The sequence below is a fragment of the Eptesicus fuscus genome, chromosome 12 (genome assembly GCF_027574615.1).
Source record: "Eptesicus fuscus isolate TK198812 chromosome 12, DD_ASM_mEF_20220401, whole genome shotgun sequence".
In the NCBI taxonomy this organism is placed as follows: domain Eukaryota; kingdom Metazoa; phylum Chordata; class Mammalia; order Chiroptera; family Vespertilionidae; genus Eptesicus; species Eptesicus fuscus.
In genome coordinates this window covers 395,942-409,777 of record NC_072484.1, presented here as the reverse complement: position 1 = coordinate 409,777, position 13,836 = coordinate 395,942, and the positions used below count along the sequence as shown (strand labels likewise).

The following is a 13,836-nucleotide window of genomic DNA, read 5'->3' as shown; positions in this document are numbered from 1 at the left end:
CCCCGCCCACCGGCGTTAGCACCTGGGAGCCCTCAGGCCAGCGGGGCGGCAGCTGCTTTGTGATGAGCACCGAAGCCCAGAGGCCGGGCCGGGGCCGGGGCACGAGGCCTGGCTCTGCAGGCGCCTCCAGAGCGAGGGCTGCAGGCAGCGAGCGGCTGCGAGGAGAGGAGGGCTGCAGTCTGGGGGCCATGGGGTGCGTGCAGAGCTCCTCATCTCTCGGACCTGTGACCTCGGGGCCACACCAACCCCAAGCAGTGCTGACCTGACCTGGCCACTATGCCATCGTGTGCCCGAGGCCAGGCCCCTTGACGCGTCTCCCACACGCACCTGCGGGGACTCTCTGACCCCAAAGATGACAGGTGGGAGCCCTCCCTGTACCCCACCAACTTCGTGTTGGACCCCAGAGCCCCCGTGGCGGAGCCCACACCTGCTCCCGAGACCGCCGGGCTGGCCCTCGGGTATGTCTGGGGCAGGAGCAGAACCGAGGGGCCGGGAGGGGGGCTGCGGGCTCAGATGGCCCTCCCGGGCGAGGGAGACCCCTAAGCATGCACACTCAGGTGGAGGGGTGGCACAGCCACCACCCCGGTGCCCGGCCCAGGGCCTAGGAGATCCAGGCAAAGTCCTTGCCAGCCGACCCCAAGGGGCTGCGCGGCCCCCGAGGCGAGTCCTCGTCGTCCTTGTCCTCCCCCAGCAGCGCGTCCTCGTGGGCCAGGCCGTCGTCCTCGTCCTCACCCAGCTCCTCCTCGCCGTCCCCGCGAGGGTCGTCGGGGTCCTCCAGGTAGGGTCCGTCACTGGAGAATAGCTCAGGGGAGCCGGCGGCCCCAACACCATCCAGCGGCCCGGCCGCGCCGCGGCCCGCACAGTCGGCGCACACGCCGTGGCGCCGCGAGCCGTGCTTGATGCCCACGCTGGCGGCCGACATGAACACCCGGCTGCACAGCTTGCACACGTACTTCTTGTCCTTGCTGTGCACCTGCGGGGACAGGCGGTCAGTGAGTGGCGGTCGGAGCCAATGGTGTCCTGTTGGCAAAGGGTTTGCAGGGCTGTGTCCTTCCTCTACGCGCCAGCACCACACGGGATGGCCACTGTCCTGGGTGCTCCCTGGCCGCCCTCCCCAGTGGCCCCGCCGTCCTGCCACGCCCATCCACAACACCCCAAACCCGAGCCCTGCCACGCTAACCTGTGCTGCTCGCACCTGAGCAGCGTGAGGTCGGGATCAGGGCGGGGGCCACGCTCGGGGAAGCCAGTCGGGCCCTGGAGCCAGGCGCTGCCCCCACAGCTCCCGCCATGGCCAGGGCTCTCCGGGACCCTCCTGGGTCTCTGTCTGTTGGACACACTTTAAATCCAGGCTTCCTCAGCCCTCCCCCAGCAAAAGAACAAAACCTGGGAAACTAAAGGGGAGGATGCGGGTCCCTCCGCGGAGGAAGACAGCCCTCGGATTTCAAGGACATTTTCAGGGCTTTCTGACCCGCCCTGAAGCCCACCCAGAACCTGTGAAATTCCACGGAGAGTGGGCACCGTGGTCCTGACCCTCCATGGGATCAATGGTACCGAACCGCGAATGTGGTTTAGCTGCCCCAACTATGAAGGTACCAGGTGGGCATGCACCCCCTGTCAAGTGTCAGCTGGACTGCCCACGGTGCTGTACCCTGAAACTAACACAATGACGCGGAGGGCAGCTGTAACTGGAGACAGAACGTGAAGTCCCCGCTGTGCCCAGGGAAACCAGGGCCACGGCTCAGCCCGCCTCTCTCCCAGCCCCCAGGTCAGGCCCGCGGCCCCCTCAGCAGCTCCTCCCGGGCGCCGCCCCCGCGGCTCCTGCAGGTGCTGTGCCTTAGTTCCTTTGATCAATGTGACGTATGTTCTCAGGTCACTGGCTCATTCTAACCTTTTCTACCAAATTATATGAGCTTTCATTCAGTTAAGATCATTAATTTTGATTTCCACACATCCAGGGCTTCGTTGTAAATGATTGTTCCAGCTTCTCATATAACTATGAAGAAATTCCTATATTATAACCTGTGTCATTGCAATGCAGCCCGCACTGCACTTCCATTTCAGTGGATTATTTAGAAATTAATTTAGTGGATGACTGAAAAAAAATATATGCAACCCATGTCACCGCTTCCCAGCACTTGTCAGCGTAACAAACAAGACACGCTTCTTTGTGGACAGGAGGTGCTCTCTCCCTGGAAAGCAGCGGCTGAAGGGAGCCTCGTGGGTCCCTCTGGACGGGGCAGAAGCCGCAGGGGCGGGTCTAAAGTCAGGGCATCGAGTGGGCCTCGTGCTCCTGGGCTGCCAACTTGCCTCTCCAGGTGCAGGCTGGACCCCACCTGGGAGCAGGAAGACCGGGCCGCCCAGGGGTGTGCACTCTGGGACCCGCTCCGCTGGGGCTTGTGGGGCCGGCGGGGGGACATGGGCATCTATCAGTCAGCCGGAGGCCCTGCAGTCCAGCTGCAGGCCCCGGTGCTGGGCTCTGCTCACTCCAGGGGTCCCTCTGTCAGGAGCCAGGCCTGAGGGTCCTGCCTCACCCCCCAGACTGCCACCTTGTGTCAGGTTACACCTGGGCCACCCTCAACAATTTGATATGGCCCCAGGCTGGCCTGGATGGCTTTTCCCGCCACGCCTCCTGGTGGCTCTGCTCCTGATGCCAATCCCCCCTGCAGAAGGTCAGCCAGCCTGTGTACCCCACAGATGACTCGACACACCCGAGATTCCCATACTTGTGACATCACCCCAATGCCCTCTTCCCACCTCCACTCGAGCCCAGGGCTGCCCCCACTACTTCCCATCAAACAGGTCAAAGCCCAGACAATACCCCCTGCAGCCCGGCTCCCCCTGAGCCCTGCTCCCCCCTGCAGCCCTGCTCCTCCCTGCAGCCCTGCGCGCCCCTGCAGCCTGAGCCCTGCTCCCCCCTGCAGCCCGGCTCCCCCTGCAGCCCGGCTCCCCCTGCAGCCCGGCTCCCCCCTGCAGCCCTGCTCCTCCCTGCAGCCCTGCTCCTCCCTGCAGCCCTGCGCGCCCCTGCAGCCCGGCTCCCCCTGCAGCCCTGCTCCCCCCTGCAGCCCTGCGCGCCCCTGCAGCCCGGCTCCCCCTGCAGCCCTGCTCCCCCCTGCAGCCCTGCTCCTCCCTGCAGCCCTGCGCGCCCCTGCAGCCCTGCGCGCCCCTGCAGCCTGGCTCCCCCTGCAGCCCTGCTCCCCCCTGCAGCCCTGCTCCTCCCTGCAGCCCTGCTCCCCCTGCAGCCCGGCTCCCCCTGCAGCCCTGCTCCCCCCTGCAGCCCTGCTCGCCCCTGCAGCCCGGCTCCCCCTGCAGCCCTGCTCCCCCCTGCAGCCCTGCTCGCCCCTGCAGCCCGGCTCCCCCTGCAGCCCTGCTCCCCCTGCACCCCTGCTCCCCCTGCAGCCTGGCTCCCCCTGCACCCCCGCTCCCCCTGCAGTCCCGCTCCCCCTGCAGCCCTGCTCCCCCTGCAGTCCTGCTCCCCCTGCAGCCTGGCTCCCCCTGCAGCCCCGCTCCCCCTGCACCCCCGCTCCCCCTGCAGTCCTGCTCCCCCTGCACCCCTGCTCCCCCTGCAGTGCACATCCCAGGGGGGCTCGGATGCTACATGCACCTCCTGGTCCAGCTCCTCAGCCTGAGCCACACAGCCTTCCCAGTTTATCTCACCACCCACAGGCCTGGCACCTGCCTTTCTGGGGATCTGCCTCCATTTCAAGGACCTTTTCATGTCCGGCCACGCAAACCCACCAACACCTGACGCCTGGGAGCCAGCTCGCACAGAGACAGGGGTGGCCCGGCACAGAGACGGGGGTGGCCCGGCACAGAGACGGGGAGGGCCCAGCACAAGGCGGGAGGAGGCTGGGCTTGCACACCACGCAGGGCAGTGAAGTGGGACCCAGGGGCCAAGGGCAGGGGTCCCAGAAGCGGAGAGGAAACTGAGGGTGTGATGTGGCCCTGCCTCTACACCCAGGCCCGGAGGGCAGAGCCAGGTGGGGAGAATGGGGGGGTGTTGAGTGGACCCCCCTTCAGGGCTTCCTGTGGTGATCCAAACTATCCCCCCCACCCGACCCTGCCAACCGGGCAGGCCCCAAGGTGACCCTTGACCCCTGACCCTGGCCGCCCCCAGCCCCACTCACCAGCGTGTGCCGCTTCATGTGCTCGCGCCGGGTGAACTTCTTCCCACAGATCTCGCAGGGGTAGGGCCGCTCGCCTGTGTGGGAGCGCATGTGGCGCTTGAGGATGCACTGGTGCATGGCCGAGAAGCTGCAGTACGGGCACTTGAACTTCTTCCTGATGACCGTGAACTCATTGACTGGAAGACAGCACAGAGGGCATCACCAGCGGCCCCGGAGCCTGCCCTGCACAGACTCCCCGAGGCCGCCCTCACAGGCACAGGTGTCCCACGTGCTGACAGCTGGGCAGAAGGCCAAAGGCAGCCACGTCCGCCCTCAGACATGCCGGTGCCTAAACACACTGCGTGCACACGCGCAGCCCCAGCGGAAGCAGCACCCACACCGGAGCCCGGCGCAGCCTGCGCCCAGCACTGCCACGGCGGCCCCTGGGGCCCGGCCCCGCTCCAGCCTGCGGGCACCCCAGGGCGGTGTCCAGCGGACACAGCGAGCGCGAGGCCGAGTGCCCCCCACGCAGCAGGAAGTGAGCGGCCTCTGCCTCGGAGGCTTGTCCCGCGCTAACCCCCACCTCACCCAGCCACGCTGCACGCCGGGACGCAGCCCTGCCCTCAGGCATCGCATCCCACATTCCTGGGGGTCTCTTGGCCCCCCTGGGCACTGGGGCAGCCCAGACACTACAGGCACCCCCTCTTGAGCCCACAGGGAGTCCTCCCAGTACCCCAAAAACCCAAAGGCCTCCTGGGTTCCTCTGGGATGACCCCCCAGCAGCCCAAGTCCTGCGGCTGCCTCTCCTGAGCGAGGAGCCGGTGGTGGACACGTGTCCCTGGCGTCTGGAGCGGCTTCCCAGGCCCTGAGCCGGCATCCGCACCCGGAGGACAGGCCGAGGGTCAAGAGCACTGGGCGTGGCCGAGGGGCTGCCGGGAGCCCGCCCAGGACGGGGCCAGCAGTCAGGGCAGGGCGGCCTCCTGCTGCACCTTCAGACCCCTTGCAAACGTCCATGTGTGGCAGGCCCTGGCCGCGGTCACAACTGCCCCTGGAGGCCCTGAGAGGGAGGCAGACATGAGGACAGATACCAGAGTCACAGCCCAGGAGAGCAAGGAAGGGCGGGAGCTGAGGTGACCCACAGCCTGGGCCTTCCCGAGAGGGGGAGCCAGCCAGCGGGCTGGAAAACTGACCAGGCGGCTTCCATGAGCCACCCCCACCCCTGAGCCACCCACCACGTCCCAGAGGCAGGGCCCCCGCACGGCTCCCGCTCCTTCCTGCTGCTTAGACCCCGGTCACGGCGGGCCGCTGCGGACAGGTGCCCGCGGACGGCGCCAGCAGGGACCCGAGCACAGTGTCCTTGCTTAGCAGCCTGTGTCTGAAACGTGTCTGCGTGAATCGGGGAAGGACCCACGTGCAGCGTTCCCATTTTTCTTAAAGAAGCACCTGTTTCCTCCCAGGAGCTCCCAGAGGGTGTCCAAATAACCCAGCAGCCAGACCCCTCGGTTTCCGGGACGAGACAGAGACCGTCTGCCGGGGCCCCGACCACGTACCCATCCAGGAGCTCTCTGCTCTGGGGTCTCCGCACCACGGCAGTCAGTGCGTGCCAGGGACACGCCTCCTAGGACAGCAGGGCCCTGCCTGGTCAGGGAGCCACATCCTGCCTCACCTCCGAGCTATGACCGTCAGGTATGACACGCCTGCTTGTGTTAAAGGCCCCACAGGACACTAAACATTGCTCTAAACATCAGGACCATTCCTCCTGGTCACAGGCCACTCCTGGTGTCCCATGGCTCCCTTCAGTCTGTGCTCCTGTCCAGGGCACATTCCTTTGGCCACAGCTGTTGGTGCTTCTTGTCAGCTGGCCAAGTATTCTCTCACTTTTGTTTGTTTGTACCATAATGTCTTCAGCCTTGATTTCTGAAGGACATTTTTGCTGAGTATAGAATTCTAACTTGGCAACTTTTTTGCAGCCCTTTAATGATGCTACTCTTTGTCTCCAGTTTCTGTAGTTTCTATTAAAAAGTGGGCCATCAGTCTGTTCCCTTGAAAGAAACGTCTTTATTCTCTGACTGCTTTTACGATTTTTCTTTTTGTCTTTTGTTTTCAATAGTTTGACTATAATGTGCCCAGATATTGTTTTTCTGTTGCTATTATTTTATTTGGTCTTCATTATACAATGTTTCTTAAAACTGTGTATTGATGTCTTTTATCAGTTTCGGAAAATTCTCAGCTACTGATTCTGCTTCGGTTCCATGTTTTCTCTGGAACTCCATTCACACAGATATTAAAATTTCTCGCTGTGCTCATGCTTCTCTTTGTGTTTTTCTCATTCTTCCTCTTCTTCTGACTTTGGGGATGGATATTTCCCACTGCTCTGCCTTCCAGCTCACTAACCCTACCTCGTGTTGTCTCCAGATGCTCCTGAACCATCTGAGAATCCTCAACGTCAGGTATTGTATTTTCAGTTTCGGAATTTCACTTCCTTCTTTTGTATAGATCCCAATCCTCTGGAAGGCCTCCATCTTTTAATCTGCTTCTCACCATTTCCTTGAGTGTGTGGGGAAGGGTAGCTCCCAGGCCGTCGGATAGCAGTGTCTGCTTTTCCTGGTGGGGTTAGTCACATGGTTCTGTGACTTAGCGTATATTACCATTTTCTTGTGCAAAACACTGCTCCTCTCGGCTCACCCTGTTTCCTGCTTCAACATTTGAGAATTTGCTTGAGAAAACTCTGCAGTGAGAGTTACTAGGAGCTTGTCCCTCACAGTCACCCCCTCAAGTCCCACCTGTGCTGGTGGCTCCCAGGTGAGCATGGGAGGGCAAGCCCCGTGGAAGCTGGTCACAGTTGAAGCTGGAGGCTGAAATAGTTTTCTTTTCTTTTTTTTTACATATTTTTATTGATTTTTTACAGAGAGGAAGGGAGAGGGATAGTGAGTTAGAAACATCGATGAGAGAGAAACATCGATCAGCTGCCTCCTGCACACCCCCTACTGGGGATGTGACTGCAACCAAGGTACATGCCCTTGACCGGAATCGAACCTGGTCCGCAGGCCGACGCTCTATCCACTGAGCCAAACCGGTCAGGGCTGAAATAGTTTTCTTTAAAGTAAATTAATGTGTTTTCTTTGGCACCTTAGTTTATGAAGCTGCCCAACTGACAGTGATCAAAAGTGAATTATTTATTTTAAATGCAGTTGAAATTAGTAAGTTAACATACCCAAGCGTGTGGAGGAGTCTTCATCCCCCCCACCCACACACACAGATGATGTGGGCGAGGCCACCCATCCACATTTTGTGGCAAAGAAAAATATGCTGAGGAGCCCAAATGAATGTACACATGAAGCAAGTCTCTGTGGCAGCGAGTTGGCCTAAATAAAGGATTAACTCTTCATTATTGAAATTCTCTAATAAAGAGCAGTGTTACATTTTGATTAAAAAAAACACTCTTGCCCTGGCTGGTGTTCCCAGTGGTCAGAGCCCCAGCCCATGCACCGAGGGGTGCAGGTTCTAACCCAGCCCCGTCGGGGTGCACGCAGGAGGCAACCAACTAATGTCTCTTTCTCACATCAGTGTTTCTCTCCCTCCCTCCCTTCTAAAAATCAATGGGAAAATATCTGTAGGTGATTAAAAATAAAAACCTCTTGAAATCAAGTTGAGTATCAGTATTTCAATGAGAAATTCAATAACAGATGAAGTACCTAAATGAACCCACTGAAAAATCCACATGTTGGATGACTGCACAGTTTTAAGGAAAATAAAGTTACATATTAGAATGAAACCAAACAGCTATTGATACTAAAAATGTTTCTTACACCCCTCGCTATTTTGCCATCCAGCACAGATCTATTTCTTCTAGGTATAATAAAACCTCTCTTGACATTTTTTAATTGTTTTAAAAATTGAACCAAAGCCCTTTAGCCCAATAGCACAGACAGACCCTCCACAATTCAGGTCCCCTCACGGCCCCATCCACACGCCATCTGACCAGGAAAAAGTTTCCCAAGTGAGCAGGTGAGAGCAGCCACAGGTCCACGCCACGGTCAACAGAGTGATGATGGGGTGGGCCAGAGCTGGCATCCCATAGGCTCCTCCTGCCACGGGGACCAATGGCTGGAGACCCATCATGACGAGCAAGAACAGGAGGTCCCGAGAAGTGGCATTCCAGGGCAGACGAGCACTTACAGAAGGCAGGCCTTTCCGAAGAGTGAGGTGCAAGGACCGACTGACCCATCTGTTAGCTACTGGAGACACCGCTCGAGTCAGTTGCCTTAGCAACAACATAGTAAGCCTCTCTGAAAAGCCAGCCTCGCCGTGGTCGTCAGCACTCTGACGAAGGTAAAGACACAGCATGGGGGCAGGCAGAGGCCTGCAGGTGGCCACGCCCAAGCAGGGTTGGGGGGAGGGGGAGGACGGCCTCTCAGACGGATGGGGTCACACCTCTCCCTGGAAGCTCGCCCTCTCCAGCTGGAACGCGCTCTAGAACCTGGCACGGGGCCACCTGCTTCTGTCTCCATCCTGGGTCCTGGAGCCCGCCACGCCGCACCACCGCCCTGCGCAGGAAGCAGACGTGAGAACCAACGTCCAAAGAAGGGGACGAGGCAAGCCCAGGGCGCTCTGTCCAGAAAGCTTTGGGTGACTCCCCCCCGAGGGTGTGTCCTTCACACCTGGAGAGCAATGCCATGGGGCACGCATCGAGGGCAGGGCGCTGGGCTTTGTCCTCAGATCTTTCTAGAAAGTACCGGGGTCAGAGCTATTTGGCTCCTCTCCTTGTGGAGAGTTGCGCGTTTCTCTGCATACATCCCCGGGATCCCGTCGCCTGGAGGCGGGTGGCCCGCTGCCCCCTGCCCAGCAGATGGGTGTGGGAGGCCTCCCCCGCCGCCTGCAGGGATTTGAGGAGCGAGCTTTGCAGGCACAGGCAGCGAGTCCCAGGTCCCGGCAGCACCCCCAGATACCTGCCCAAGCCTGGCGCAGCGGAGCGTGGCGGCATCTGCTCCGCTGGGAGGCACTCAGTTTCCCAGGTGTTTCCTCACGGGTCCTGGGCTGACTCCAGCCAGGCCTATGGGAGCCGCACGGCCGCCAGCCTGCAGGAAGGACCCGCATCCCGCACAGGAGGTGGCCTGGGACCCAGCCTGGCGCTGGCTGCAGCCAAGCCCAGAGGAGGCTCAAGCTCAGCCGGGCTCCAGGCCTCGAGAGGCTGTGGGGATTCGAGGACATCGAGGAAGGAGCCTGTTGGAGTACGTCCCCATCACCCTTACTCACCACCCATCCCGTCACCGGAGGCCTGTCACTCACTGAGGCTACAATTACTTCTCAGTGAAGGGCACTCAGAAGAAAACTCCATGGCAACAGAACACCAACACATCCACCCAACCACTGGTCGGAAAGGGCTGCAGAGGAATAACATTGTTAATTCCAAAATCAAAAATACGTGGCTCAGCTCCTCTTCAAGACTTTCTTTTCCTCACAGAGACAAAGGAACCGAACAGACCTTTTAAAAACATGTTTTTATTGGTTTTGAGAGAGAAAGAGGACGAGAGAGACAGAAACATCAATGATGAGAATCATGGGTTGGCTGCCTCCTGCACGCCCCCCACAGGGCATCGCCCCCCACAGGGCATGTTCCCTGCCCGGGAGTCAAACCTCGGACCTCTTGGTTCCTGGGTCGACACCCAACCACTGAGCCACCACCAGGGCAGCCGGCCTTTCTTTACATAGAAACAGGAAAGATTTAAAACCTATGCTACAGGAAACCAAGAGGGTGACAGAAGGTACACACCTGTACGTGCTGCCTCTCACAACCACACCAAAACTGCAACTGAGACAAAACGTCTATCACCCAGAACCACGGGAAAGCTGGCTGAGTGGAAGTTCTACAACTAGAAGGAAAGAGGAAAGAGCATTGAGACGTGCACAAGCGCTGAAAAGCTGAGGTACGGAGGCGCGCGAACCGGGCTGGCGGCGGGTGTCTGGGTACAGTTTTTTTTCAACCTTAACTCCAGTTTCCAGCGAGACTCTGGGGACCCAGACTCCTACAGGGATAAGCTGGACTGTCTGCCATCGGGTCGGAAAGTGAGGGTGGCTTTCTTGCAGAGCTGTGTGCAGGAACCATTGTTCACTGCGCTGGGGCGCGGGGCGCGGGGACGCGGACACTCAGAGACGGCTGACTGGCAGCCATTGCTATTTGCCACGCCCTAGCCTAGTGATTCCCTGAGACCCCGCCCCACACAATTTACAAACCCACCCAAGCTCTGCACAGCAGCTTTTGCATATAAATGGCCTGCCCTATCGCAGCTTAACCTAACAAACTGCAGCCCTGGTCAGACAGCTCCAAAACCTCCAAACCCCAAACAAAGAGGAGGAATCTGCAGATCTCTCTGTAGCGCCTGCTGGGTGGCCTCAGACAGTAGCTGATCTGCACCCCACTGGAGATCCAGAAGCCAGTGTACCTAGTGGTTAGTGTGAGACACCAGATTTCAACTCCTCACATCCATAAGTGACACACTCAAGAGGCAGACTCAGTGAGCACCAAAGCCATACTGAAATAAGTCCTGCCCCATAACGGTGTCTCCAGCACAGCAGTTCCTCCATTATAGACACAGTAGGTCCTCACAGCCAATTGGCCTGGAGGTCAATTCCTCCCAGTGTACCAACAGCAATCAAAGCTTAACAACAAGACTTTGCACTCAGCCCACAAAGGGGTGCACCAAAAGTGTCCACCTCAGGTGATAGGGGAGGCTGAACCACTGGTCACCTACCACAGAAAACCACTCCATCAACAGAGGGAAGCAGCAAAATGTGGAGACAAAGAAACATGTCACAAATGAAAGAAATGGAGGAAAGCAAACTACTGGACATAAGAGTTCAAAACCACATTTATAAGGTTACTCAAGAATCTTCTAAAAATCTCTGAGTAACTTAGTGAGACCTTTAAGGATCTTGAGAATGCAAAAAAAAAAAAAAAAAAAATGAAAAAGGACCAGTCAGAAATTAAGCACACACTGTCTGAAATAAGAATATACAGAAATTCAACAGGAGACCAAAGGACCCCAAGAATCAAACCAAAGACTTGAAATGTGAGGAAACAAACAAACAAAAAAAAAACAACAACCAGAAAAACAAAAAGAAAAAAGAATCCAAAAATATGAAGATAGTGTAAGGAGCCTCTGGGACAACTTCAAGTGTACCAACATCAGAATTACTGGGGTGCCAGAAGAAGAGAGAGAGCAAAATATTGAAAACCTATTAGAAGAAATAATGACAGAAAACTTTCCCTACCTGGTGAAAGAAATAGACTTACAAGTACAGGAAGCGCACAGAACCCCAAACAAGAGGAATCCAAAGAGGACCACACCAAGACACATCATGATTAAAATGCCAAGGGCAAAAGACAAAGAGAGAATCTTGAAAGCAGCAAGAGAAAAACAGTTAGTTACCTACAAGGGAGCACCCATACGATTGTCAGCTGATTTCTCAACAGAAACTATGCAGACCAGATGGGAGTGGCAAGAAATATTCAAAGTGATGAATAGCAAGAACCTACAACCAAGACTACTCTACCCAGCAAAGCTATCATTCAGAATTGAAGGTCAGATAAAGAGCTTCAGAGACAAGAAAAAGCTAAAGGAGTTCATCACCACCAAACCAGGATTATATGAAATGCTGAAGGGTATTCTTTAAGAAGAGGAAGAAGAAAAAGGTAAAGATAAAAATTATGAACAACAAAATGACAACAAATACATGCCCATCAACAAGTGAACCCAAAAATCAAGTGAATAAAAAATCTGAGGAACAGAATAAACTGGTGAATATAATAGAATCAGGGGCATAGAAAGGGAGTGGACTGACAATTCTCGGGAGGAAAGGGGTGTGGGAGGTGTGGGAAGAGACTGGACAAAAATCGTACACCTATGGGTGAGGACAGTGGGGGGCGGTAAGGGCAGAGGGTGGGGTGGGAACCAGGTGGAGGGGAGCTATGGGGGGAAAAAGAGGAACAACTGTAATAATCTGAACAATAAAGATTTATTTTTAAAAAAAGAAAGAAAGAAAGAGGAAAGACCTGAGGCCCCGAGCCTCGGGCAAGTGTGGACCCGGCTTGCCAACCGCTCCCTGGGGCCCTGTCCCTGCTGCTTCCTGTGGGTGGCTTTCCATTGGGGGAGCTCCTCGGGGGGCATCCTCACTGAAGTATAAAAACCACTGACTCGTCCAGCACGGAGCCACGAGTGTGAAACAACTGCTGCTGCAGAGGCCACTAACCTAGTCGACCTGAGCCGGGCCTCACTGTCCCCCGGCCGGCCGAGCGGAGCGCAGTGACCCACGCCCGCCGCCAGCACAGTCAGGGCGCCGGTGGGGCGCGCAGCAGGTCACCAGCGGAGGCCGTCTCCTCGGGGCTGGGGTTGGCTATCCTGGCCTCGGCGTCCAGGCTGAGCAGAGGGTGAGGGGCTGCTCGGTCACCGGTCCCCCAGGGGACTTGGGCTGGTGTCAGGTCCTGGGAACAGGAAGCCAGGCTCAGCTGAGCGAGTTCCGGAGGCGCATCCTGGACCTTCCCGTGGTGAGCGCCACCAGGCATGCTGCAGCCTGGGGCTCGCCGGAGTGGGCGGGCATTTGGGTGCTTTTCTCAGCTTCCCTCCGGCACCAGGGGGTGCCAGGGGGCTCCACACCTGACTTGTGTGCTGGCTGGTTACCCAGAATGTCCGGACGTGTCCCGGGGACACGGAGCGAGCCTATGGCCTTGAGAAACGGTCTGAGAGCGAGCGTCACAGGGTCGAGCTGGCTCTTTCCTCAAAGTGGGCTCACAGCAACACCCTTCCACAATAAACGTTAAAATTCCGGGTCTGTCAGAACCTGGGGAGGCCCCAGCCCTTTGAACACAGGACCCGGGCCTCAAACCCCACCCTGAACCTGGGCAGCCGCAGCGCTCCCCTCCCCCCAGGGCCGCTGCAGAGCCGCCGTGCAGGCCCAGCGCTCGCCCCCAACCCAGGCTCGGCAAGTCCCCCTCCCCACGGGAGGTGTTCAGTAGTGGGGACAACGTGGGGTCCCACAAGACACCAGGACTCAGCCCCACCCGCCCCACCCGGCTTGTCTGCAGGGTGTTCCCAGGAAACTGGCCAGGGACCCCGGTGCGAACGGCACTTTTAAGGACCCAAGAAAGCAGCACACAGGTCAGGGTCCCTGCACCCTGAACACCACCCCCCGAACGGGGACGTGCTCTGAGCCACGAACAATGCTTTCCATGGTTTCCATTCAGCGAACAGTAACGCCTCACAGGCGGGACTCAGCTGCTGCTGAGATGGCATCAACGTGAGGCAAGTTCACCGGAGTCAGAATGAGAACTGCAGAGACCTTCTCGGGGAGAAATCGGTGAAAGCAGACGGTCTGGGGAGGAGACCACCTGTGGAACTCAGGCCTCTGGAAACAAGGGCTCTATGTGGAAGTATCCAGAACCAGTAGGAAGGACCGGGGCTCCAGCTGCAGAGCTCATGGTTCCCTCAAACCTCTGCAATAACTGTCCCCTGATCAGACCACATCCAGGCACCACGACGTCCCCTCCAGGCAGGGAAGGTTGGAGACGGGCCGGCCCCACAGGGCCTGCTGGGCGGCGCTGTCCTCGGGCAGCCGAGCGCAGGCAGGGCCTCTGCTGTGGAGCCCGGAGTGAGGCCGTTTTTCTTTCTGCAGACGTGTCCTCGGGTGCCTTCCAGGCGTGCACCTTCCTGGGCTCCCCAAGGTGAGGGCCCTGGGA

The 13,836-nt window shown here is 58.1% G+C and overlaps 1 protein-coding gene across 2 annotated transcripts in view; it reads right to left on the bottom strand.

The window, feature by feature from the left end:
- Positions 1-373: 373 nt before the first annotated feature.
- The window catches only part of ZBTB46 (zinc finger and BTB domain containing 46), a 43,065-nt gene continuing 29,602 nt past the window's right edge, over positions 374-13,836 (bottom strand). For both annotated transcript variants that reach the window (XM_054724404.1, XM_054724405.1), the window contains 2 exons: positions 4,125-4,300; positions 374-973 (listed from right to left, as the gene is read on the bottom strand). In XM_054724404.1, the coding sequence (XP_054580379.1) occupies positions 602-973; positions 4,125-4,300 (548 nt within the window). In that variant the 3' untranslated portion in view covers positions 374-601. The remainder of the gene's footprint in view (positions 974-4,124; positions 4,301-13,836) is intronic.